General features: G+C 34.5%; 1 protein-coding gene across 6 annotated transcripts in view; it reads right to left on the bottom strand.

The window, feature by feature from the left end:
• LOC127062568 (bifunctional heparan sulfate N-deacetylase/N-sulfotransferase) overlaps positions 1 to 26259 on the bottom strand; it is a 278099-nt gene that overhangs the window by 29432 nt on the left and 222408 nt on the right. For all 6 annotated transcript variants that reach the window (XM_050991036.1, XM_050991037.1, XM_050991034.1 and 3 more), the window contains one exon: positions 22244 to 22441. In XM_050991036.1, the coding sequence (XP_050846993.1) occupies positions 22244 to 22441 (198 nt within the window). The remainder of the gene's footprint in view (positions 1 to 22243; positions 22442 to 26259) is intronic.

Here is a 26259-nt window from a genome sequence, read left to right as displayed (position 1 = left end):
GTAAAAATCATCGATAAGGATGTTGTTTAGAGATACCCTTACTATCATCTCTTTCTCTTTTTCTTTCTCTCTCTCTCTCTCTCTCCACTATGAATTCTCTCGATAACAGAGAGATCCGTCGAGCAGCTGGTAACGTTTCACGTTGTGCGAAGTTGCCAGGTGAATGGGGAGTTAAAGCTCATCCATTTGAGGCTCAAGTTGTAGGTACGTGTACAAGAAAGACATACTCAGATTCGGTACGTACGTGTGAATCTCGAGTACACGCGTGTTGGATTAATGGCGCTTGTGGCAGTCTGCCAGAAATCCGTCCATCCCGTTAATGCTACGCGGACAAAAATCCGGACAGCAGCATAGACTCGTTTCCTGTACAGGAATACCTTTCGATTCGATATTTATGAAGCGGTTCCATGGTTCGCGTTGCGGTTTCCGCTTAGAGTTATTTAAAAATGAACGTACTTTCCGTAAGATAAATCATAATGTACCTCGACTAGAAAATTTCTCTCTCTCTTTCTTTCTCCGTCTGTCCTTATAGAGATATGTACTCTATATGTAAAGGTACTACTTTACATTAAGATTTAACAAATGCACAGTTCTGTTCCGTTGAATTCATAAAAGCGAATATCTACAGGGTGAAATCAAAATTTCACAATTCGTTCAATGCTAGAACGGTGATATGTAAAATCTCTTGTGACTCGTCTCCGATACGAACTCTAAACCTACCGTTCTAAATTCCCATTTTTATAGATCGTAAATTCTTCTCCCCTAAGAGAAAATGCAACCGCAACTCGGCGACACTTTCTCTACGTTCGTCTAAGAAAATTCGAAGGTGAATAGGAACGGAGAGAAGGAGAGAAAGAGAGAAAGAGAAGACGAAGGAAATAAAAGTTTATCCCAGAGTAGAAAGAATTCTCGGTGTCCCAAAGTGAATTCGTTTCGGAGTAACGACGAATTCGCGAACTTTGGTCCATCCAGCGAGATTACTTGCCCTCGATCTAATCGATCTTGAATTCTTATACTAAGGTACTATTCGAAACTACGACGAAAGGTTTGCTGATCGAAATGCGTCTGGCGTGTCTCTCGATTCTATAAATGAAAAGGGGAAAATGAGATAGACAGAGTTAGATAGATAGAGAAAGAGAGAAGGAGAGAGAGAGAGAGAGAGAGAGAGAGAGAGAGAGAGAGAGAGAGAGAGAGAGAGAGAGAGAGAGAGAGAGAGAGAGAGAGAGAGAGAGACTAAGCTAAGAAAAAGAGAAATAGAGTGAGAAAGAGATAGATAGATAAATAGAGAGAAAGAGAGAGAGAGAGAGAGAGATTGAATTCTATTCCTTTATTATTCTCCCCTTTCTCCTTTTTCGAAAGGATCCCTTTATACGGAAGTATCGAACTCGAGAAAAGCGCGGATAATCTCTTCCGTGGTAGAAGCTTCGTGCATGGGTTACAGTACGTTGCTAAGGAAAGTCCTTAAGGGCCATTTGCACTTTCCCGGGGACCCTCGCGGGACAGGTACCTATGCGAGCCGAATCTTGATGAGAATACCAACGTTATACTACATATGGGAGAAAGAGATAGAGAAAGAGAAAGAGGGTGGGTAGGAAGTAGTAGCAATAGTAGCAGTAGTAGTAGTAGTAGGGACTAAGGCAGGTGGAAAGGACAGAAAATGGATGATCAACGTCGTTGGCATGGCTTTGCCATACCCGAAGGTGGTTCTCTTCCACGATTCGTTCGTTCGTTCCTTCGTTCGTTCGTTCGTTCGTTCGTTCGTTCGTTCGTTCGTTCGTTCGTAGATTTCAAAAACGCATTCTACCCCTTCGGGAGAAACGAATGCACGAAGGGATATTGGGAATTATTCATGAAGGAAAATTCCTATTCCTTGGGGTTGCTCATCTTGCTTCCGCCTCTATCTCACCTTCTTGAAACATCGTCATAGAGGATAAGAGAGAGGAAGAGAGAAAAAGAAAGAGAGAGAGAGAGAGAGAGAGAAAGAGCTCAACACCGGTCTCGTATGCGTATAATATTTAAGAGGTACATTTTTCAAAGAACAGAAGCGTGTTCGGCTTTGTGCGGTTGCAACGGCGCGGCCAACAAACGAGATAGCGAATATTATTATAATATTTGGATTATCTTATCTTCTTACATACTACTAATACGCTCTTTCACTCGTTTACACGCGCGTTTCTTTTTTATCATGATTATTACATTGATTATTACGAGCGAGACAATCGATACGAGCGACGAATTTCTTTCTTTTCTTTTTTAGATCTCCTTGTATTTTTTTTTCTTTCTTTTTTTTTTTATATATCTTGGTGAAAATCAACCGAGTGAAATCTTGAAAACTAAGAAACTACTTGCGTTGCGACTATCTTCTGAAAATCTTATAGGAGTCGACCGTCACGTAGCTCTAGAAACGTCTGATACGTACATACATACGTACATATATATTTATTTTGTATGCATGTATCGGACGACAAGGAAACAAAGTTAGAAAGAAGGAAAGAACGATCGAAAGGAGATAGATAGATAGATAGATAAAAAAAGAGAAAGAGAGAGAGAGAAGAGGAAAAAAGTAAAGAGAAAAAAGAGAGAGAATGAAGAGTAGGGTCTCTAGAAAAGGACTAGTCGGGAAACGAGCGGATTGGCAGAGTGTAGGAAGGGCACTAAGGACTCGAGGGAATCTCAAGAGTTCCGGAGGTCGCGTGTGACCTCTCGACATACAGTCAAAAAGTTACCCTTTTGCGAGAGGGAATCGGAAGGAAAAGGGTCGTCGTCGTCGTTCGCGTCGAACTCGTTTCGACGTGTATCGTAAGCCCTCTTCTTCTTCCTCCTCCTCTTTCTCAAGCAATCCCTCTTCTCTACTACTCCCCTCTGCTTTGGTATCATCCCTCTTTGCTTCTTATCAACCTCTCCAGAGATGACCGTGCTTTGACGGTTGAAAGCGAAAAAGGAAGAATTAAAACGAGAAACTTCTCGGTCTAAGCCCTTCGAAGAGTTACGTCATTCTAACGAGAGAAATTCCTTTCCCTCTCGAGATATAGACAAAGATAACGATTTGCCTTCGTCCACGAAATACGATCGTTTCTTATATATCTTTGGTTATAACCCGTAATTTCAATTTTTTTTTTTTTCAATTATTATTCCTACCGCATTGTCTTTTTTCTTCCCCTCTTTCTTCCTTTCCCGTTTCTTCTCCCATTTCTTTCTCCCTTCTCATATATTTTCTCTTCTAATTTTCATTCCACTCAATTTTTTCTTCGTTTTTAGTTTTTCTCCTCCTCCTCCTCTCGTCTTTTTTTATTTTTCCATTCTTTTTTCCTTCTTCCAATTTTAATTTCATCCCGTACATTTTCCTCGGTAATACCTATTATAATAAGCATATATAAAAGGTCCCATATTTTGTCCCTTTATTGCGTACGTTCTTGATTTTTTTTTTTTCGTTCTATCACTTTTTATTTTTTTATTTTTTTTATTTCTTTTTAATATATACTCTTCTTCTTTTTTCATTGGAATTTCATGTCATGTATTATCATTGAAAATACGTATTATAATAACGTATATATAATAATTTGTCTCTTGTATCGCACAGACAGTAGTAATTTTCCTAAGGATTTTGATATCTAACGATATGCTTCGTCTGGATATTAATAAGAAGAACGTTAATAATAATAATAAGAAGAAGAAGAAGAAAAAGAAGAAAAAGGAAATGAAGAACAGAAAAACGAAAGAAGTGCCGTTTAAGAGTCGACAAAGCAAGCATGGAACGTCGCAGTGGATAATTACGCTCGGTGGTGGTAGCTTTGTAACCAACTCTCCTCCCTGCCCACCTAGCCCTACCTCTTCACCCCTCTGTGGAATAATCTGCTTTAGAATTATCCTCTCTAGTTCGTCGTGGAATGTGATCGTAGATATAGGTCCTTATTATCCTGCTCTCCTTCTTCCCCTGTGCCGCGTTATTTTGGTCCCTCTCAAAGGAACCAAACGAGAGAGAGAGAGAGAGATAGGTATATATATATATATATATAAAGATAGGATATATATATGTGTATATATATATGTATGTATGTATGTATATATATATATATATATATATATATATATAAAGAGATAAATATAGGTAGAGAGAGAGAGAGAGAGAGAGAGAGAGAGAGAGAGAGAGAGAGAGAGAGAGAGAGAGAGAGAGCTAGTTGACGTCAAAAGGAAAGTTGCTTGAGAGGAAAAGAGGCCTTGATTGATTTGCGATTGAATGGAAGTCGAAAAGGCTGCTGCTTAAGCTTCATACTCGATAATATCGAAATATAGAGATGGATAGAATAGATAGATAGAGATCAATAAATCGAGATTTCATTGATCGATTCGATAATATGGGAAGGGTGTTCTGATCGCCGGGTCACGTGATTTGATTTAACGTAATTTTACACTCGAAAGCATCTGTCTTCGTAGAAAAAGAAGAAGAAAAAAAGAATTCCACTTGATCAGGATCCTATAGATTTACTTTCTATGGATTTTCAAAATTTGTATGATAACGTAGATGGACATATATATATATATATATATATATATATATATATAAATGTATGTACATAAGTCAGGAATTTACGTTACCACAGGTGAATCGTATAATTCTCGTGTAAATACATCCGTAAATTCCTGCGGGATAATATGCGGGACGGTTACGTGCGCTCGCGCGCTACCGCGCTAAGCCGAAAACCCGATGAGTTGTCGAAAATAGCTTCGTGTTCTCTCGATTTTCGTTTTTCCGCTATAAGCGAGAATTTCGTCCTCGTCGGTTTTAACACGTAATGAAGTCACGCGTTTATGAATCTTACGAGTCTCTCATAGCAGGGGATTCGCGTGAGAAAAAAAAAGAAATAGGAAAAAAAAAAAGAACGATAGGAAACGATAGTCATTATTGCGGTCGTATCAACGAGAGGATGGATACTTGAACTGGTCCGATAATTTATCATCTTCTTGCTCTTGCTTCTTTAATTGCGGAAAATAAAAAATAAAAATAGAAATAAAAATAATCAAAAAAAAAAAAAAATAAATAAATAAATAAATAAAAGAAGAAAAAAGATTCCAAGTGTTTTATTTACGAGATTCTACGACGAATCTTGTCGTGTTTCTAAACGGGAAATTATTATATTCGAACGAAAAGTTCCCTTTCCACGGTAAAACTTGGAAACATTCACCCCGAGCAATTTCAGACCCTGATGGACAGTCGTAAACCTTTCCTCCTCGTGAAAATAATGACGATCCTCGTTCTTCTCTGTATTCGAGACGCGACGACTTGACTCCGTCTTCTACTTATTTCTTCTCTCTCTCTCTCTCTCTCCCTCTCTCTTTTTCATTTTCTTTCACTGTCTGTCTCTCATCCTTTCCCTTTCTCTATCTTTCTCTTTCTCTTTCTCCTACTCAACTATCCGAAGAGAAGCAACAAAGGGTTAAGGAGTCGGTAGCTTCAAAAAGAAAAAAAAAAGAAAAAGAAATGGAAAAAAAAGAAAAAAAAAAAAGAAAAAAGCCCAAAGATTTGCATGAAAATTACTCCTTTAATTAACGCCGTCGTTTTCTATGGTACTATTAAATACGAACCTTCCACTCCTTTAGGAATACTAATTTTTTTTTTCCTTTCCTTTTCTTTCCTTTTTTTTCTTTCCCTTTCTTTTCTTTTCTTCCTTTTTACTCCAGCTGAGTGGCTCTTCTTTATTAAATTTTTTCCTCTTTCCCATTTCTTCTTCTCCTTTTTTTCCTCCCTCTCGTCCCTTTCCTCTTTTCCTTTTATACTCTTTTCCACATAGCCCCGATTTATCGCAAAGGAAATATCACCAATCCGTTTGTTTCCGATCAAGATTTTTAATCCTTCGAAGATACAAATGAAATATATCGATAGATACTATCTATGCTTCTTGTATACACAAATACATATATCAACTAAAATTCGATTCTATCATCCGGAAAAAAAATTTTTCGAAACAAACGTTACGTAACTCGACGCAGAAGTCTAACTCGATTTTGATAAAAGCTATAAGATGAAATATAAACGATCTAAAAAGTTTTGAAAACTTTTTGAATAATATTATCGTCGTATTTTCACATGCGTAGAAACAGGGGATTTTATCTTCGATAAAGCCGCAAAAAAGCTTAACCAATCGATACTTAGTTCGTTCGTTGTTTGAAGTAAAGTATCGAGGATCGACCACATAGAAGGCTTACCTTATAAAAATGCGAAATATCGACATCGACTTTGTCGCATTAAAGTCGAGCCCTGTGGGAAAGCAGCTCTTTAAAAAAGAATTACAAATAGCGACATGCCTGTACTCTATCTGTTCCTTTATGAGAGAGAAAGAGAGAGAAAAAAAAAGAGAGAAAGAGAGAGATAGAGAGACAGAAAGAGAGGGAGTAACACGGTTTATCGGTCCAGCTTTTCGATTAGCGCCAATGCTAAGTGTCGTTTGTACTCTCCAGCCGTGAAAGCTTGTCGAACTGTCCGAACAAGAACGGTGAGAAAAAAGAAAATCCAAAGGTAACAATGTAATAAGGGAAAATGCTTTTAAAAGGGAGAACTTCCGAGAGTAAAGAGTGCGATAGAGAAATAAGGAAAGAAAAAGAAGAAAGGAAAAAAAGGAGAAAAAAGAAAAAGTAAAAAAAAAAAGAAAAGAAAAAGAGGGAAAGAAGAAAAAAGAAAAGGAAAAAAAAAGTGGAAACCTATTAATCGAGAATCGGTAGCTCGCGACAATTTAAAATGTTACGTTTAAAAGCAAACGAGGTAAAAAAAGAAAAAAGAACGAACGAAGTGATTAGTCTCGCAAGTTTTTCTTTAAGACGCTTAAACAAAGAAAAAAAAATAATAATAATAAAAGAAGAAAAAGGAAAGAAAAAAAAAGTAAAAAAGAAAAGAAAAGAAAAAAAGAGAAGAAAAAGATAACTGCGCACTTGTCCTCTTCGTCTGACATTTATCACAAGGAGAAAAAAATGGTTAAAAGAACGAAAAAGGTAAAGAAAAAAGATGTCGCAAATTAAGAGTCCTAGAGAAAATTGTAGAGTATCGTATGTATATACACACACACTTATATATATAAGGTTGGAGTATATGTGTGTGCGTATATGAAGTTGAATTTCCTCGGTTTAACATCGTTTAGTTCTCCAATGCAGCGACGAAAATTATCGCAAAATATCCCTATTATTATCACCAAACTTACGAATTCTCTTTGGTCTGTTTTCAACCGTGAAGGAAAGACAAAAGGATGCAGGATGAGAACGGAGAATTTATCCGGTTAGCAAAACCATCTCGATGGGGGAAGAATTATTCGGACGTGACAAAGGATATCTTATAATGGTATAGGTAAAATCCAATAATCTGATTTCTAAATGAAATTGGGGACACGTTAACGTCAAATTAGATAATGAATACATTAAAAGAGATCATATAAATCGTAATGCGAGTTACATTTTAATCGATTGAATTATTGAAACGAATAATAACAAAAAATTTCGAATGATACAATTGTATAATAGAATGAGATATTCCGTATATTCATATATATATACACATATGAAAAATGTCCAAGCAGATTATTATGAAATCTAGTGATGTTTTGGAGATATACCGGGACAAGTCAATTTTATTTTCAAGGGGGACTAGACCTTATCATAAATTCGTTCAGTTCGGACTAACCCTGAATCTGAAAAATTTTAAATATATGGCAATAGGGGTCAAGTGGCATATCACTCGAAAGGTCTTTTCGTTGGAACGCTTTATACATGTGTATATATAATATATATACATATATGTATACGTAGAAAATAAAACTATATGATATCCGTCATTGTCGTTTTAACCGTATAAGAAAAGCTTTTTAAACTCTTATTCTCTGGCATTGACCGACTCGAAAGAAGCTCGGTTGAATCCTCGAGAGAGCGAGCCATGCTAACGGGAAAAATCGCAAGTGGAAAGGTCACTGACTGACACGCTGAAGAAGACGCCGCAGTTCTGGCTTAAGAAGCGCTTTATGAATTTCCTACTTGCCATCCTACTCTATTCCTTCCTTTTCGATCATCCTTTCTTCCTTTGCTCGAAGAGCTCTCCTGAGCCCTCTCAATTCCTCTTCGGTGTAAATGGACTTCGAAAATAGATAGATAGATAGATAGATAGATAGATAGATCGACCGGTCGATCGATCGATCCATCCATCGATCCACCCACCCACCCATCCATCCATCCATCCATCTATCCATCCATCGATCGATCGATCGATCGATCGATCGATCAATGAATCGCAAACGATTCGATCGCAACGAAACGATTTGGAGACTGTTCAAAGAGCATCTTCCTCCACCTCCTTCAACCTCCTCCTACTTCTCCTTTCTCAAAGCCCGATTGTTTTTCAAAGAGAACGAGCGAACGTTAGTCTTACCAACGGGTGTTCTCGTTTCTCTTCGAGAAAGAAAAGAGTTTGCATCTCCCAAGGAAAAATCATTCCCACGGGGAATTATCGTACTTTACTTTCGAAACTTTTTTATCGTACGCGCTGGAAAAACCTATTTGACGAATCGATATCGTGCACAAACGGAAGTAACGCTCTTTGTAAAAAATACGGAAGGTAATGAAAAAAAAAGAGGAGAAAAGAAAGAGAAAAAAATTGGAGAGAAAGAGAGAAAAAAGAAAAAGAAAGTTATATATATATATATATATATATATATATATATATATATATATATACACACTTTTTCTATTTCTTTCAGCGTTACATCAAAGGGATATGGAAAACTAGTAGAGGAGACGTATAAAGAAGTTTCTGTACGAAGTACGTGTCACGTCTTTGCATCCCTTACGAGATCATCGATTCCGCACGGAAAAGGCGGGTGTAACTCGATAAAGAAAAAAAGTCCGAGACAAAAAGATATATATATATATATATATATATATATATATATATATATATATAGAGAGAGAGAGAGAGAGAGAGAGAGAGAGAGAGAGAGAGAAGAGAATAAAAAACAACGTTTATGTTAGTACGGTCGTCCGCGCGGACGATAGGAAAACTATGCAAACGATAAGTTTCTCAGGGGAAAAATGAGGGTAGAGGAAGTACATAAGAGTAAAAGCAGAAGAATAAATACGATATGGAAAATAGATTTCCATAGAATGTATAGGGGAAAGAAGGAAAGAGAGAAAGAAAGAGAGGAAGAAAGAAATAAAAAAAGAAATAAAAAGAAATAAAAAAGAAAAAGCAAATAAAGAAATAAACATTCATATCCCTATTTAATATCAATGAACTTTTTTTCGTATCATCGAAATTTCTCTCGAAAGCGAAGAAAATAGATGATGCCTTTCGCTGTACTTTGGGAGATGTATTAATTACCCCCCCCCTCTCTCTCTCTCTTCCTCTCTTTCTTTCTCTCTCTCTCTCTCTCTCTCTCTCTTCATTTCATTCTATCCTTCGAAGGGAACGACGACGAGCTCAACCACGAGGAAATTTGACTAGACGACGGAACAATTAAGTCGGCTTAAGTCGAAGCTCTTTCGTCGTGGTTTTGGCGTTAACCGCAAAATCCACGAGGCCGCGCTGTCGAAATTCGAAAGTCTGCGAAAGAGCGTTCTTTTCTTTCTTTTTCCTTTTTTTCTTTTTTTATCGTCGACGAAAGAAGAAAAGGGACGAAAGAAAAGAGAGAAAAAAAAACGAGGGCAAAAATGAAAGAAAAAAAAGAAACGAGAAGAAAAGGTAGCAGCGGACCGATGCCAACACCCCTTCCCTCTCTCTCTCTCTCTCTTTCTCTTTCTCTTTCTCTCTGTCGACGAACAATAGAGCTAATAAAGCGAGGAACCTGGTGATCCTCGAAATATCGTGAAGCGAGAACATGATTGAGCGTGACAAGCTCGATTATCCTTGCCTTCCTTAACAATGTCGCGTCGCGGGAATCCGACGAATATTTTTTCCCGATTTTTTTCCTTCTTTTTTCTCTCTCTTTTTCTTTGTTTTCTTCTTCCTTATATATATATATATATATATATATATATATATATATATATATATATATATAGGTGTGTATATATATTTTCTTTCTTTTTCTTCTCATTCCTCTTCTTTTCTCTTTTCTATTTTTCTCCGCAATAATTTTTGCATATCTACTCCTAATCCCTTCCTCCCTTCTGTCTCATATTATTTTCATTCCTACTTTAGATCATTCGACGAAAAAAAAAAGAGAAAGAAAAGAGAAAAAAAAGAATTGGAAAGTGGCACAACGATAAGGATCCAAAGCCGTCGTTTGGCAAAATTCCAAAATTGGCGAGGTTATTTTTCTAACGTACCTTACTTATTCTCCGCCTTTTCCGATGATGATCGTACTCGTTCATTCTGTCACAACGAATCGAAAGTTATTTCGCGTAAATTCTATCCGATATTCGGGCCTTTGGGGGCCCGACTACGCGAAACGAAGAAAGAAGTTGGAGGATACGTAGAAAGGAGATGTAGGATGGGAGAGGAGGGCGGGGAGAGGGAGATATGGGGGTGGAGTTAGCAAGAAGGAACACATCGATCGACAGGACACGACCACACGATCCTGGAAAAGTAACGCGGTGGTACATGTAGTTTCTCTAATAGTAAGTCGAGTAGAAGAAAAAGATTTTTCGCTGGACTTTCAACAACGTCTCTCTCTCTCTCTCTCTCTTTCTCTTCCTCATCTTCCCTCTCTCTTCTTCCTACACTCACTTGGAATTTAATTCTCGTACTACTACTACTACTACTACTACTACTACTGCTGATACTACTGCTACTGCCGATCACAAACGAAACGGAATTCCCGCGAAAATGCATTTGCAAAGGAAAACAGATCGGTTCGACGAGAAACGAACGTTCTCGCCCTATTGTCCCATCGACTCTTTTGTCGTTTCTATTATCACTGACGTTACCTTCGTTCTTTATTCTCCTCTCCCTTTTGCTCGCTATTATCTTCTTCTATATTCTCTATCTATCTTTCTTTCTCTTACTCTCTTACTTAGTCTTACTCTCTCTCTCTCTCTCTCTTTCTCTCTACCTATCTATCTTTCTGGTTTCATATAAAACAGTGACGTCTATGACATCACTGTTTTTCTTTCTTTTCTCTTCTTTTCCTTTCCTTCTCTTTTTTTTTCAAACTTATCGGCAATTAAACGTTGCGTTACACACCACGAGCAGACATTATTCGATGACCGCTTGGCCCGAGTCCAGCTGCGAAAATAGAGCGATATTTTTCTGGCCGTCGACAACGCTAGTTAGTATCGTGCGTTGTCCCCGTCTGTCGAGAATCGCACGGAAAAAAAAAGAAAAAAGAAAAGAAAAAAAATGGAAGAGTAAGAAATACACACACACACACACCTATACACATATATTTGCTTTCGAGAAAAGCTTCGTCTCATATCGCAAAAGTACTCAACAGCCATCTCTCTCTCTTTTTCTTTCCCTCTCTCTATCCATCCCTCTATCTCTCTCATACCACTCACTAACACCCTCGAATCACCATCCTCTCTCTCTCTCTCTCTCTCCTTCTCCCATCCAGCTGTGACACGATTCGGTCTTTTAAAATCGAAAATCGAAAACCAGTTAACGAATTTTTCTCGTTATTTTTCTTTCCTCTTTTTTCCCCTGATATCACCGTCATAAACGCAAATGAACGAAATGCAGATTGTTGTAAATCAATTTGTCGATATCGAATACGACAATGGCTCGATATATTTGTACATATGTATACATATTTATATATTTAGATACATTCACAGGTGTGTCGTATAATGTAAACGTTATCGATCGTGACCAGCAATCATTGTCGTTAAAAAATATCTCCGTAATCCATTTATTTTTAATAACTCTGTTTTTTTCTCCCTTCCATTTTTTTTTTTTTTATCACAACCTCGTAGGTCAAATCGATGTTATATTTTTATTTCTAAAAATTTAGTTTACGTTTGCGTCGTTAAAAAAAAAAAAAAAAAAAGAAAGAAAGAGGAAAAAAGGGAAAAACAAAAAAAAAAGCCGAACGAAAGATATATATAAAAGAAACAAAAATAAAAAATATCGCGTCGGGCAAATACGAACGTATTTGAAAATTACTTATAAACGACGAATCGAGCACGTTTGAATCTCCATTGAAACATAAACTACTAATGTCTTATTGAACAATCTTGTTAGCAAGTTCTCAACTACGAGGCTGTTAATTATAATTAAATTTATTTATTAGGTTTGGGCAAGCACCGAGGAACATTTTCCATGGTCGACAACCATGTTTACCGTGAATAGGCAAGAGTGGAGTGGTAGCTTTCTCATGACGCTATCCAGACTAGGGAAATTCCCCTCTATGTTTGTTGTATCCTACAACATTGTCATGAAACGAATCTTCTTTACGTAGTTACATAGATACGAGCCGAAAGTTTGCTGACAAACAAATGGTAATAGCAAATGGAAGAGAAAAAGAGGAAAAAAAGAAAAAGATAAAACAAAATAGATCGACACCTGTCTTGAGTCTCGATTGTAATATCGATGAATACACCGTGGATCAAGGTGAAAGCATACATTTATTATCTTTTATTTGTCTTTTTTTTTTTATAGCCTGTAGGGAAACTTCTAGAACGACGATGAAATGATGAAGGAAAAGAAGACCGATACGTGTGAGAGAGAAAAAGAAAGAGAGAGAGAGAGAGAGAGAGACGCACACAAAAGATAAAAAAAACAAGGGATGGCGTGCGTGTTACGAACGAACAAAAAAAAATGAAAAAAGAAAAAAGAAAAAAAAAGGAAAAAAGAAGAGAGGAAAAAAAAGAAAAAAAAAATGAAAGAGAAGGGTTCAATCGTCGCTTTCACCCCAAGCAATGTGCCCTGAAACGTTTACCCTTTTCCTTGATCCTCTCTAACCTTCTCTCACCACTCATTCGCTCGTTCAACCATCTTGCATCTTCGTCGATGTCTCTCTGGGATAACGAGTATTGTGCTGGCTATAGTAGAGAGACTATGTTAAAGCCATATATACATATATATATATATATATATATATATATATATATATATATACTCGGAAATAACGAGGAGAAGTGGGAAGAAGTACTACTACCCTTCTCTTTCTATCTATTTCTCTTTCTCCCACTGTCCATCCCACTTGATCGATGCCGTCTCGTTTTCCGTATCTCATCGAAGCACTATCCTACCATTAATTCCGCTTATCGTTCGACAACAGTTATCTTCGAATTAGTTGCATTATGACTCCGATTAAATGATTGAAAGGCGAAATTATTTTGATAACGACAGAAGGAACAATCGGTATCGCGATTATCTCTATCGTACATATAATGGTACGATCGCGGGAAAAGATGGAGATGTATTTTCTCTCTCTCTTTTTATTTTGTTTTATTTTGTTTTATTTTGTTTTATTTTATTTGTTTATTTGTAAAACGTAAACTCATCGTGTTTTCGTTCGCTGGTTCTCTCTCTCTCTCTCTCTCTCTTTGTTTTGTTGTTTTTCTTATTACAGGTAATTCGTAGAAAAGCTGATAGCTCGAGATAACAGTACGATTTTTGAAGTTTTCTCTCGACACAATTTTTATTCTATTGCCATGGCTCACGACAATGTAGGTTTCCAAAGGAAATGGATGGATGAGAAAGGGTGCTTTCTCTAAGGGTTGGAAACATCGGTAGGTGGGGGTGCAACTTTACCTATGAGGTATATATATATATATACATATATATATCTAAGCGTGGTAAAATAAGAAGGAGGCGCGGCGGCACCGCGGTTTTATGCAATTTTTTAAAAAGAAATTGCAAGAGGAAGTTTCCTAGTCTTTTCCTCGCGCAATCTATTTGAAGAGTTAGTAAGAGTAAAGAAGGACGAGAGAGAAGAGCAACAAGCAGTCAACTTGAATCCACACGAAGGGAGAAACAGAAAACCATGGGCCACTCCGTCACGCATAATACTAGCGGCAACATTTTCTACCCTGGATAAGCTGACGTTGCTCACTGACATTATTTCTTCTCTTTTTCTTTTTCCTAAATTGAATACTTTATTTGTGTTACATCGTAACTTCAGTGAAAGCTACTTTGTAACAAGATGCTTTCCTCTCTTTCAAACGACGATCGTTATCTTCTTCTCTTGACAGTAGACAATTTACTTTAAGGAGAACAAAATCGTAATCTTTTCTTCTCTATTTCTTATATAAATATGGATATATTTATACGGTATTTTTGTAATAACAAAATATTCAATTTGATGGTCCACGTAATTGTACGTCATGTTTATACAATTTATACATTTTCGAATTAATAAATATAAAAATTTCCCAAGATATCATATTTGCAAAGTAGAACCTTGTGTGCCGATGTAAACGCAAACTTTCGGCTCGAAGTGACGTCATTATTTTTTAATGGACGTTAAAACTTATTAACGAAATCGATGTCGTAATAATAGGTAATCGACATATTCTTTCTTCATCGTATTCTATTTGAAGCAATGAAGTACCTCTCTCGTTTTTGACTCTGTATATTTAGTTTTATATTCGTATATCATATTTATAAATCTTCGATATTTTCGTACGACGAATCAGGAAATCACGTATTTTCGTAGAGGATCGTATAAGTGAAACGTGCTATACTACATCTGATATGATCTGTTAGTAAATAACAACTTAGCATGATACGCGTCGACCAATAATAATACGATACCAAATCGTAATAGAATTGATGTTGTTGTTGAAATTGTACTTATTTATTAATAAATTTTTCAACTACATATATATATATATTCTTCCAATATGACGATCGATTATCAAATATGTGATTTTTATTTTTTACGTGTTGACCGACGATGACCTTTGCAAATAAAAAATATTTGTAATGAAAATCTTTATATATATATATATATATATATGTATATATTTTTAAACTTTTATTTTTTTTAGATATCGAGTTTTAATCATTTATTTTCATAGTTTCTATTAGAAAACTATTTATTTGAATGACCTTTCATACCTTATCATATTATATAAAAGATTTATATAGTTTCGATATTTTTGTAAAATTACGTCGTTATCAAAATGTCGTTATAAATGTATCCTACCATCAGAATTTCCATTTTATCTCTTATCAACTCCATTTTGTTTTGAGAAACATAACCTATTTACAAAGATATTTCTATACAAAGATATAAATGTTCGCAAGTCGTGACGTATCGTCGCGTTTCGAAAAGATATTCGCGAAAATAAAAAAATTGTATGCCATGACGTCGTCCAATCAACCCTTCCATCACCATCAGCGATACCGGAAGGCATCGCACGCAAAACTTTTTCTCGTGTTTTTCAGCTTCATTTACGTTATATCGATACTTCTATAGCTTTTTAACGATATTTGAATTAATAATTAATAACTCATTAATCATAATCGATCCAATTTTATGATATTCAATTTCCATATACCTATACATATATATTATATATAACATATAGTTCACACACGAATACACACGCACAAGCACATGCAAAAATTCACATAGACGATACCATACGTATATACGAAAATCTAATACCACGAAATTCAATCAATGTATTTATAATTACCTATTTATAATTGGTTGGTAGGTACATATTATTTATATACGAATTTATATAATTCTGTTCTAATTCTCACCACGAATTTAACATACAAATACTTGATCCTTTAGATTAACAAAATTCGACGAGAGATACGATAATATTCGATTAATTTCGCAATAAATAATTAACTATTCTCGATAATACGTATGGATAAGACAGTTACGACGTACTAACTGTTGGAACGAAGCCCAACAAAGATATATACACATATACGTATATACTATAGATCGAACAGAGTATGTTTACAAACTGACGACTATGTTTTTCAACTAGAAGTTCCTGGAAATTCTTCGCAGAGAGAGTATGTATGTATACAAAAATAATCGAGCGTTGAGCTCGTCTGAAAGAGCAAAAGGGCAAGAGGGTCTCTCATTACTAAGAAAGCATTCAATCAAACACGACGTGTAAGTTGCTTTAAATAGAAAGAAGATAATATTCTATCGTTAAATATTTTATTCTAATATACATATATATATATATATATTTAAATATATTGTATATATATGTAAATTTATATAAATGATATATAAATTATATATAAATATAAATATTAAATATATTATTCACGAATTTTTAATTTCACGATCAATTATTTTAATAACACGATTATGTGTTATAACAATGATAGTAACAATTTTATTCCTTTATATTTCGTTATCTATTTTTTTCTTTTTTCATATCATCTATTTTGTTTCGATAATCTAAAAGAAAAAGCAGAGTTTAATGTATGTTACGTTAATTAAAAATTTTCCGCATGTTTTATAATTTATATATTGACTTTACAAAACATGTATAATAGATACATTTTAATTGACTCCTCGAAAAGCATTTAAAGAGTTAATATGTTCGTATAAAGTTACTTCTCTTTTCTCTTTTTTTTTTTTGTTTCTTTTTTCGTTTTTATTTTAACAGTTACATAAAATGTATTAAAAAAAGAAAATATATACACATACATACATAGACTATCTCACCAACGAAATTCAGTATTCATATATCGTAATTAATAAATTATTAATAAATTATTAATAAATAATTATCAAGTATTACAGTCAAATGCACCATGGAAGATGATAAATATTTCATTACATTCACAGAAGAATATCGGTAAGTAAATTTTGAAATTACATAAGTAAATAATTTTATTTTACGATTTTTTTTTTTCATTACGAATAAATTTATATACGAAATTTTTCTCCCCCCCTCTCTCTCTCTCTTTTTAGATTATTTTTTGTTTTTTTCTTTTTGCATTTTCGTCGTCATTTCTATAGACAATAGTTTCAATTTATAACGATTTCGTGCAGCTTCGATGTTCAACCTATGCGTGCACCTCAATTTTAACCCACCGCGGATCAACCCAACACTATTTCGATCTACAACGCGGACGAGAGTTTGCAAACCATCAGAAAACTTCCAAAGTAGTGAGTAAAAAATTTAAATTCCCTCTGGTACCCATCGTGTCGAGAATGAAAGGTCCTGATCGGTATGAGTACTAGGTGTAATTTTTTAAATTTATTATTGACGAATGCGACCACGAGTAAATTCTCTTGTGGGTTTACTCGTGAATGATAGGTTTTTTTTTTTCTATCTTTTCATAATTTATACGTTTTTCATAGGTGTACTTCTTTTTTTTTTCTCTTTATAGCTCAGGCTAAGCGCGTCTTCTTGTTACAATCGATAATATTAATAATGAATAGTACGTAATTACGTGAATTATTATTTTTCTCTAAATTATCGGAGAAATCGAATATTTTCTCATTTGAATTTGTTAAAAATATACGTAATATTTAACATGCTTTGCATCATAATTTATAGGTATAAGCGTGACTTGTTTTAATGAATTGATATATTGTAAAAAATCAACGAGAGAATATTCGCGAACATATAAATTCTAGATTACGAATGAAAAATTATGATAATTAAATAATATGTGTGTGTGTGTGTGTGTGAAATAATATATATTCTATAAAGACAATATTTTTAAAGTTTGCAAAATTCGAGAAAAACAATGGGATTAGTCACGTAAATTTAGATTATAAATTAATATTTATTAAGAGAGGATTTTCGAGTATTAATTTATTAATTCCCATTTCCTTCCCCTTTCTGAATTTTAATTTATGCGTATATTCTCTCTTATTCCTATTCGCATTCATCGTATCAATTAGCATCGGTTTAGTTTTAAGTTACCCTTATTTAACATTATTGCGTTAATGATTTTATATGGTGTAACTACCATTTGTCAACACATATATATCAGGTAGTTGATTTGTACATCGATTCGTAAAATTTCAAATTAGAATATAGTATCCGATTGTTCGTCGTGAACACAATATGTGTGTGTGTGTGTGTGTGTGTGTGTGTGTAACAAATATATATATATATATATACACACTATATAATCGTTATTATAACTATATTAAAATGGATAAGGAAATATATTGGTATATCAGTATTATTATATACTAGTACATATTTAGAAAGTAGTTAATTATGAAATAGTAATTAACCTTGATAGTCGATTACGACCAAATTGGAATGTAACCCTCATTAGCGTTTAAGTTTAATAAGGCGTGTATCAAGCTAGAGTGACGGTGGTTTCCTAGGATATAAATCCCTAGTATAGTAAGCTTTTACACGAAGGAAATATACTTGAGAATCGTGGAACGTACGTTCGTAGAAATATTTTTGCCTATCTTTAAATATAGATAGTAGGTAGTACATATATGTATATATATATATATGTATGTATATGTATATATAGAGTATCTTCTTTGCGAGTGTGATTGTAATTTTTTATAAATAGGAATCAGGCAAGGTATCACGATATCATAATTTTCATTTATGAATGGAAAATTTTGCCTCTGGTTTTATACATTGTCGTCATAAATATTTTATAATAATTATCAAGTATGACTACTTTGATCCAGTTTGTAAGCACTTTGTAATTTTTTATAACTTTCAAACAAGCTCAAAAGACTGTTGTTTTATTATAGAATAAAATTGTTTTTATTATGCAATAACTTTTCAACGTGTCGGATGATTAATATTGAGTATTTTGCACAACTCTGATATGTATATATATATATATTTTTTTTTTTGATCGAAATGAAATATCATATTTTTATAATTACTCTGACTTTTTAAATTTCAAATGCGATGGATTAGTTCACGAATAGAAAAATCTATATATCGATAAGATCCTCACAAATGTGACTCATGAATGTTTGAATCTTTTTTTCGAAAATTTTGATCTCCATGTTGAACTCTCCGAGAACGAAGGGTTCGTAGTCTTATCGTATTCCTTTCCTCTTTATCACGTAATCGTTCTTACTCGTCAATCGTAATCGCAAAAGATTAAATACGATTTAAAAGATAATTTACATTAGATCAATATTTCTAAGCATCACAAAATTTCATTTTTCTTTGTTATTCGTTCATTTTATCCTTTTTCTTTTCTATTTAAATTAAATATCGTGTTTATTTTTATTTCGAATATGTTTCAGTAATTCTTTATATTTATATCGGTACGATAAAAGTAATATTATAAAATTAATTGTTATTTCATATTTATATTTTTCGAATCAAATACGTATTCCAATATATAGAGCATAACGCAAATGAAAGTTTACTTATTTAAAAAAAAAAGGATTTGATAATGAAATTGTAGAGTGCATTGTTGCAGTTTGGAAACTTGCTGCATGTAAATTTTCTCATATCTTTAATTTAAGATAATATTATATAATTAATATATTTATTTTATTGATTTACATAAAGATCGTAGATTTAATCATATTTTTAATAAGTAAACAATAATTTGTGGATAAGTATATATACATATATATCGACAAATTGTTTGCTCATTAAAAATGTTCTATTTCATATAGTTTTTTTTTTTTTTATTATATTATATCTGAATTGTAACATTCGCTTGTAAAATGTGTAATCATTTACAACATATCGTTGCAAATGCACGTCAGAAATGTTTTGTAGAAATTTTGTTTGTTTTTAAAAGCTTTATACGTTAAACGACGTATAATAAAATCGGATTTGCTCTTTATAAAAATACAATTATAATTATTTTACCTTGTTAATCCGTTGTTTATATAAACTGCTTAAAATTTTTCAGATTTAGATTTTATATGTACATTATATACGGTTGTATTTGAATTTCACGTTGGACATTAAAATGAATATAAAATATGGACATTCATAGATGCTGACTAAGTAATGTCCAATTATTTAAAGCCAGTATAATAAATCACAGTAAGTTTCTAACGGAATTCAATTTATCAGAATTCATTAATCATATAGCGTGTTGGTTAATAAATGTATGTTAATTTATAAATAATGCATGTCAAGGTTTGCATCGATGTTATGGTCAATTTGAAGTCTTTATGCATTTTTATTTTAAGACTATTATTAAGATTGTTAAGGCTATGGAGGATCTGTCATTTGTGCCATGTAGCGTTATGATTAAAATAGTTTTAAAAGCATGGGTATTATTGGGTTAATTTATAAATAAATGCTGCTATAAATTCATTATTCTCTTATAACGTCATTCGTACACATACAGACAAAAACTTGCGCGCGCGCGCGCCCATACACACGCGAAATAATTTAATAATGTTATTTATATTAAATTTTGCTGTCAATCAATTAGAATTATACGAATGATCCATATATTTTTGAGAGAACACTTTGGAAACTTTAATTATCGAAATTCTATATCGCAACGTTATTTAAAATAGAAATAATTCCGAAATAATGATAGAGGTCTTTAGGTAAATGGAAGGGCGTGAAAGACGTTAATAAAAAAAATGATCTCGTTCGAACAGTATACTGTTGGTATCCAATTGGAGAGCGTGGTTAAATTCGCGACAAAGCCTCGGAAGCTCGTACCATTAATTTTCCAGGACTCTCTCGGTAGTTTGGTAAAGGAACAATTCATCCGCGTTCCACTATTCGTAGACGTACACGGTAAAAGCATTCCAAACCTGGCGTATCTCCGCGTCAACTTTTTATTTTCACGGCGATCCTCGAATTTACGCGATCCATTCGTACTACGAGTTCTAATTCGGAGCTATACTAGCAATTTCCCCTACCTCTTTCTCCCTCTCTCTCTCCCTCTCTCTCTCTCTCTTTCTCTCTTTCCCTTTCTACCTCTATCTTTCTTTTTGTCCGCGTGACATTTTTCGGTCCGATACTAAAGCGTAACTCAGAGTTTAGTGTAGAATCCGAAGCTAACAGTCTTCGATAACAAACTTTCCCTGGCGTCGATCCACGTTCGTTCAAGTAGATACGCGTATGGATGGAACGGCAAAGTATTGGTGTTACATATATGTATATATGTAAGTATACGTACACACACATATATAAGCGCATGAGTGTGTGTATAGGTAGACAGGAATGTTTTCCATTTGGTGGACAACGTTACCTATATGCTACGGTCTCCTACCTCCGAGACACGATTATCGATTATGAAATTGCAGCGGATAAAGCGAACGAGAGTCCATCGGCTTTATTCGAGATCAGCTTTTGTGTGCGTGTTTGCGTGTTCGCGTATTCGTGTAGATGCGTTAGTTGCTTTTCCGATTATCCGATGGCTTATTCTCATCTCTCTTTTTCTTTTTCTTTTATATCGTGGAAACTATCTCTGTCAATTTCCCTACTCCCATGTTCGTCATATCGTTCTCTGTCTCCTTCCGTCACTGTTCCGTTATCTCCTCTCTCTCTTTCTCTTTCTCTCTATGCTTCTATCTTTTACAATCTCCTTTTATCGCTCTTTTCCATCCATCCACCGTTTATATCTTTGGAAACGCGATTTTCATCTCTCTCTTTCTCTCTCTCTCTCTCTCTCTTTCTCTATCTCTTTCTATCTCTTTCTCACCCTCTTCGTGTCACCTGCTTCCATTTCCGATAATTACAAATCAAACTCGACCATTATCCCATATTGGCAGCCATTATTATTTCATTGCTCGTGAAATACTCGAAAAGAGATTTAACGTAAGTTTTCTTTCTCTTCTTCTTCTTTTTTGTTTTCTTATCTCTTTCGAAATCTTCTTACCCGATTTCACGAAAATAGATCGTCGTGTTACTGTGCGATCGTGTGTGTCAAAGTTCGATGCTTCGCGCCTGCTTTGAATTTTCCAAGAGGCAGGAGATTTAGATATCTACTCTCCAACTTTTCCCTCGAAAGATTTTAGAAGAAATATAAACGTTCACGACTCTTATTTTCGATGTACTAAAGTAAATACTTCATTGTCTACCTCGATTTAATCTCTTCGTATTTAATGGACGACAGAATATACATATGTTAACGTAGGTAAATTATAACCTTAACAGTTTAAGGTCATATGAATCCAAGGATTTGTCCGATCGATTTAGAAATTTTCGATAATCGTGAATCATAGAGAGTTTCAATATTTTTTCATTTTGAACAGAGATGATAAAACTTAAAACTTAGAACGGTAATGATAGCGTGTGTATCAAATACGTACTTACGTTAAAAACGAAATAGAAATTCTGTACACGAATGTAAGAGGCTCAAGGGAACAGAAAGTTCGTAGGTTTTTATCGTTGGATTTTCAAAGCTGACCTTCGAAGTTTTCGGGTTATAGAACGCGAACGTTTACGAGGTTAGTCGCGTACTCACTTTATTCGGTTATAAACGAGTAGCTCGGCTATCTCTCGTCCCAGCCTGGAATATAAAGTTTCGACGAAGACCAACACCTTTGGATCTATCCTCAATCGTGCTTCGCTCCTGTGATCCGGCGCCGAAGGCAGTCTCGTCGCACCCTTCAATGTGGAACATCTTATCGAGGGTTCGGGTCTGGTATCTCGATGTATCAAACTGAAAAAGAAAAGAAAAATAAAGATATTGAATTATTCGCACGCGATCGTCACAAAAATAACAAAATAACGATTATGCGTTATAGATTTTCTTTTCTAAAGAAAGATATTAAACACAAATTTTCATTCTCAAATCTTCTTGTTACGTAATACGAAGGAAAAATCGTATTTTCGAATCGTAGATCGAAATTAATTTAACGAACTGCGGGACGATTCTTTTATATCTATAAAGAAAAAAAAAATAATAATAATGATAATAAATGAAAAAGTTGAAAAACGTAGAGAAAAATAAAAAGAAGAAGATAAGTAGTTTTAATTGTGTTGGACTTAAAGGATTATTCAACGAATTTTATCATCGCAATCGCCCATTTAACGAGAAATTTTCGAAATACGTTAAGATGGTTCTCCTTCGAGTCGTTCTAAAAATCCTTTTTCTACGATCTTCAATATTGTACTGTAAGTACACGAGTTGTGCAACGACGTGATATAACTCGCGTTATATGGCTATGGGAAAATAAAAAAGAGAGATAGAGATGGCGATAGAGAGAGAGAGAGAGAGAGAGAGAGAGAGAGAGAAAAGGAGAAAGGAAAAAAATTTCTCAGTGTGCTCGACATCGTCGTTTCAGTATCGAAAGCATCCCTGGGTAGACCTTTAACGTCGATGCCAAGACTGTCCTTTCGAGAAGCCATTAACTTTGACTCCTTCTTCGCATCGACATCGACGTTTCAGACATCGAATAAAAGAAAAAAATAAGAAAAGAAAAAAATAAAAGAAACCATCTATTTAGCTCTAATATACATTTAAGAGATTTGAAAAATCGATTACTCTTTTCCGTAGACTAAGTTTTCTTTTTTTCTTCTCCTCCTTCCCACCTCTCTCTCTCAAATTATAAGACCACAAGCTAAAGAACTTCTTTGGCAATTTGAAACAAGATTAATAAAAAGAAGAAAGTAGAAAAGAAATCTTTTTTTAAAAAAATGTAATTGATTTTTACAATCGTCTAAAAACTTTTATCCCACTCTGTATCGTCGACAAATTAGATAGGTATACGTATGTATAGTTATATATATTTTGGCGTATTACGTTTTGAAAAGCTCTTTCGAAAAATTATAAAAAATGGAGAACTTCGCGTGTATTTCGAGTTATTTTCGTTCTAGGCGAATACATATCGTGAGTCAACGAGAACGAATAGATTCCAATTGATTTTGTTCGAGAAATCGTCAACAGTAGATTCGTTGTCTACGCAAACGTAGAACTGCGGATTATAAATCGATAATTACGATAATCTAAATGATATCTTCGAATTTACGATTACGATATAAACATTTCAAAAGTCCGATTCTTTTAAGACCATTTTTCTTTTCTTCTTTTTTTCATTCTTTCTTTTTCCATCTTTATCATACAATTAAATTTATATTTTTAAGTTTGTATTTTTTATTAGATAATTAAGGTGATATCATCATCATCATCATCATCATCATCATCATCATCATCATCATCATCATCATTATTATTATTGTTATTATTATTATTATTATTATTTTCTTTTTCTTTTTTTTTTTCAATCATCGATCGGCTCAAGAACTACTACACGCGATAGATGACGCGTTAACATCATTATTAAATAGACGAGCGAAATTTATGCGAATTCGTGGAATTATAATTTCGTTGGATATGCAAATACGTGACTCATAAAGAGCGGAATAATCGACACTACATTTACGTACTTTATCGTCAGCGATAAAGTCCAATACGGAAATGTTGCTTGTGAATTATGCGTATCTCGAATTCGATTAATCGTTTTTTAATAATCATATTTTATATATATATATATATATATATATATATATGTGTAATATAAAAGTATATATGTATACACTTATCTTTAAATATTTTTCAAAAATGATAATAAAAAAGAATAAAATAAAATAAAAAAAAAATAAAAATAAAAAACAGGAAATCATGTCGCAGAATAAACATATAAACTATTTTCGACTCAATCATATATAGTTATCGGTCTAATAATATTATCGCGTGTATTTTAAGCCATTCAACGAGCAAGGATAAGAGGCAAATAGTTTTTCGCGAAACGATGCTGGAATATCTTTCCGCGGAGATACGAATTATCCCTTAGAGGAGAAGTCCTTTTACGTTTTTCTCGATTAAAATTTCATTATCGATTAGTCGCGTTCGGGGTCGGAGGACGGCGTTCATAAATTTCTATGCGAAGGTAGAGAATAGCAGGAGCTCTCGCTGGTTATTAATTCTATATTGATGACGGCTAGAATATATCATTTAAATTAGACTTCCAAATGAGTTTGCTTGCCGTTGAAGCTCCAACTTTTTATAAGGCACTCTTTTTCTTTTACTCTTTCTCTCTCTCTCTCTCTCTCTCTCTCTCTCTCTCTCTCTCTCTCTCTCTCTCTCTCTCTCTCTCTCCTCCGCGTGTCCTCGAAATTCACGATTCATTAGAAAAGATATTATGAAGTAATTGGACCGCTCGGACTCGACGACCGATTTGGTTTTAAATAAAAGATATCCAGCAAGTAGATTCATCGTTGTTCCATGTTGAAGATGAGATCGGGAAATTAAAAGGTGTACTTGAAGGGAACACCAAAGCGCGTGTCTCGTAAATGGGAAGTCGTTCTCAAAGCTTGCGCTATTCGTATACGTGCCACGTGGCGTGTCTGTGTATAAGCTTTCAATGTTGCAGATACGTCAGGTAATCTCGCTCGAGGGAGATACACGCCCATCTCCATCTCTCTCTCTCTCTCTCTCTCTCTCTCTCTCTCTCTCTCTCTCACATACACACACAAACACCCTTCTATCTAACTCCGGGCCATGCCTGGAAGCTCGAAGTAAGCCTATTAACGCGCGTCCTTATTAGAGGACGTCATCTGACCCAAATACCAGTTCCCCATTGGCCAAGGGACTCACGTACCGAAACATATCCTTAATACGAATTTACGATGACTGAGTGTTTCTCTCTCTCTCTCTCTCTCTCTCTCTCTCTCTCTTCCTCTCTCTCTCTCTCTCTCTCTTTGAATCTCATATACTCGGTCTATCGTCTTGAAAGTACTCAAAGTACCGTCATTAACCCTCTGTAACTCTTTGATGAAACTCGAGCTTACGAGTACAACGAAACAAGCGGTTTACCACCGTCTTTATCCTTTGAGCATTATTTTCTATTAAAAGAAAAAAGAAAGGAAAAATGGACGAAAAAGAAAAGAAAGAGAGGAAAAAGGGACAGAAAAGAGAGAAAAAAAGAGAAAAGAACAGACCGAAAATTATCAAAGAGACGCCACTTTCTAGCTCTATTATATCCCATTGTCGCGGTCAATGCCAATAATAAACATATGATACGGTTAATAAAAAGGTGTCGATGTTCTCCGTTTCACGAGGCACTCGAGTCTCTTCGTCCTTTCGACACTTCCACTGAGATTTTTATGATCGTCTCGTTCATGCTGTGACCACTCCCTTTCTTTCTTTCTTTCTCTTTTCTTTCTCTTTTCTTTTTTCTCTATCTTATCTCTTAGGTGAGATAACTCGGAGAAGCTATTTTTATAAAATTATGTCGTCGGTGGAAAACGACAAGAGAGCTTTAAAGAAGTCGCGAATGGACGAAGACTGGAGTCGGGATGGAGTAAGGGGTGGGGATGAGGGTGAGGATGGGGGTAGTAGAAAAGTGAGGAGATATTGAATGGAAGAAGAAGGAAGAAAAAAGGACGAAAAGAGACAGGAAAAGGGAGTTTAGACGGCCATATCTCGAGTTCCCATCAGGTACGCGGTTTGAGCTTTTCTTAACGCGTAGCTCTAGA

The sequence above is a fragment of the Vespula vulgaris genome, chromosome 3, assembly GCF_905475345.1.
Source record: "Vespula vulgaris chromosome 3, iyVesVulg1.1, whole genome shotgun sequence".
In the NCBI taxonomy this organism is placed as follows: Eukaryota; Metazoa; Arthropoda; class Insecta; order Hymenoptera; family Vespidae; genus Vespula; species Vespula vulgaris.
This window is presented reverse-complemented; position numbering and strand designations above follow the sequence as displayed.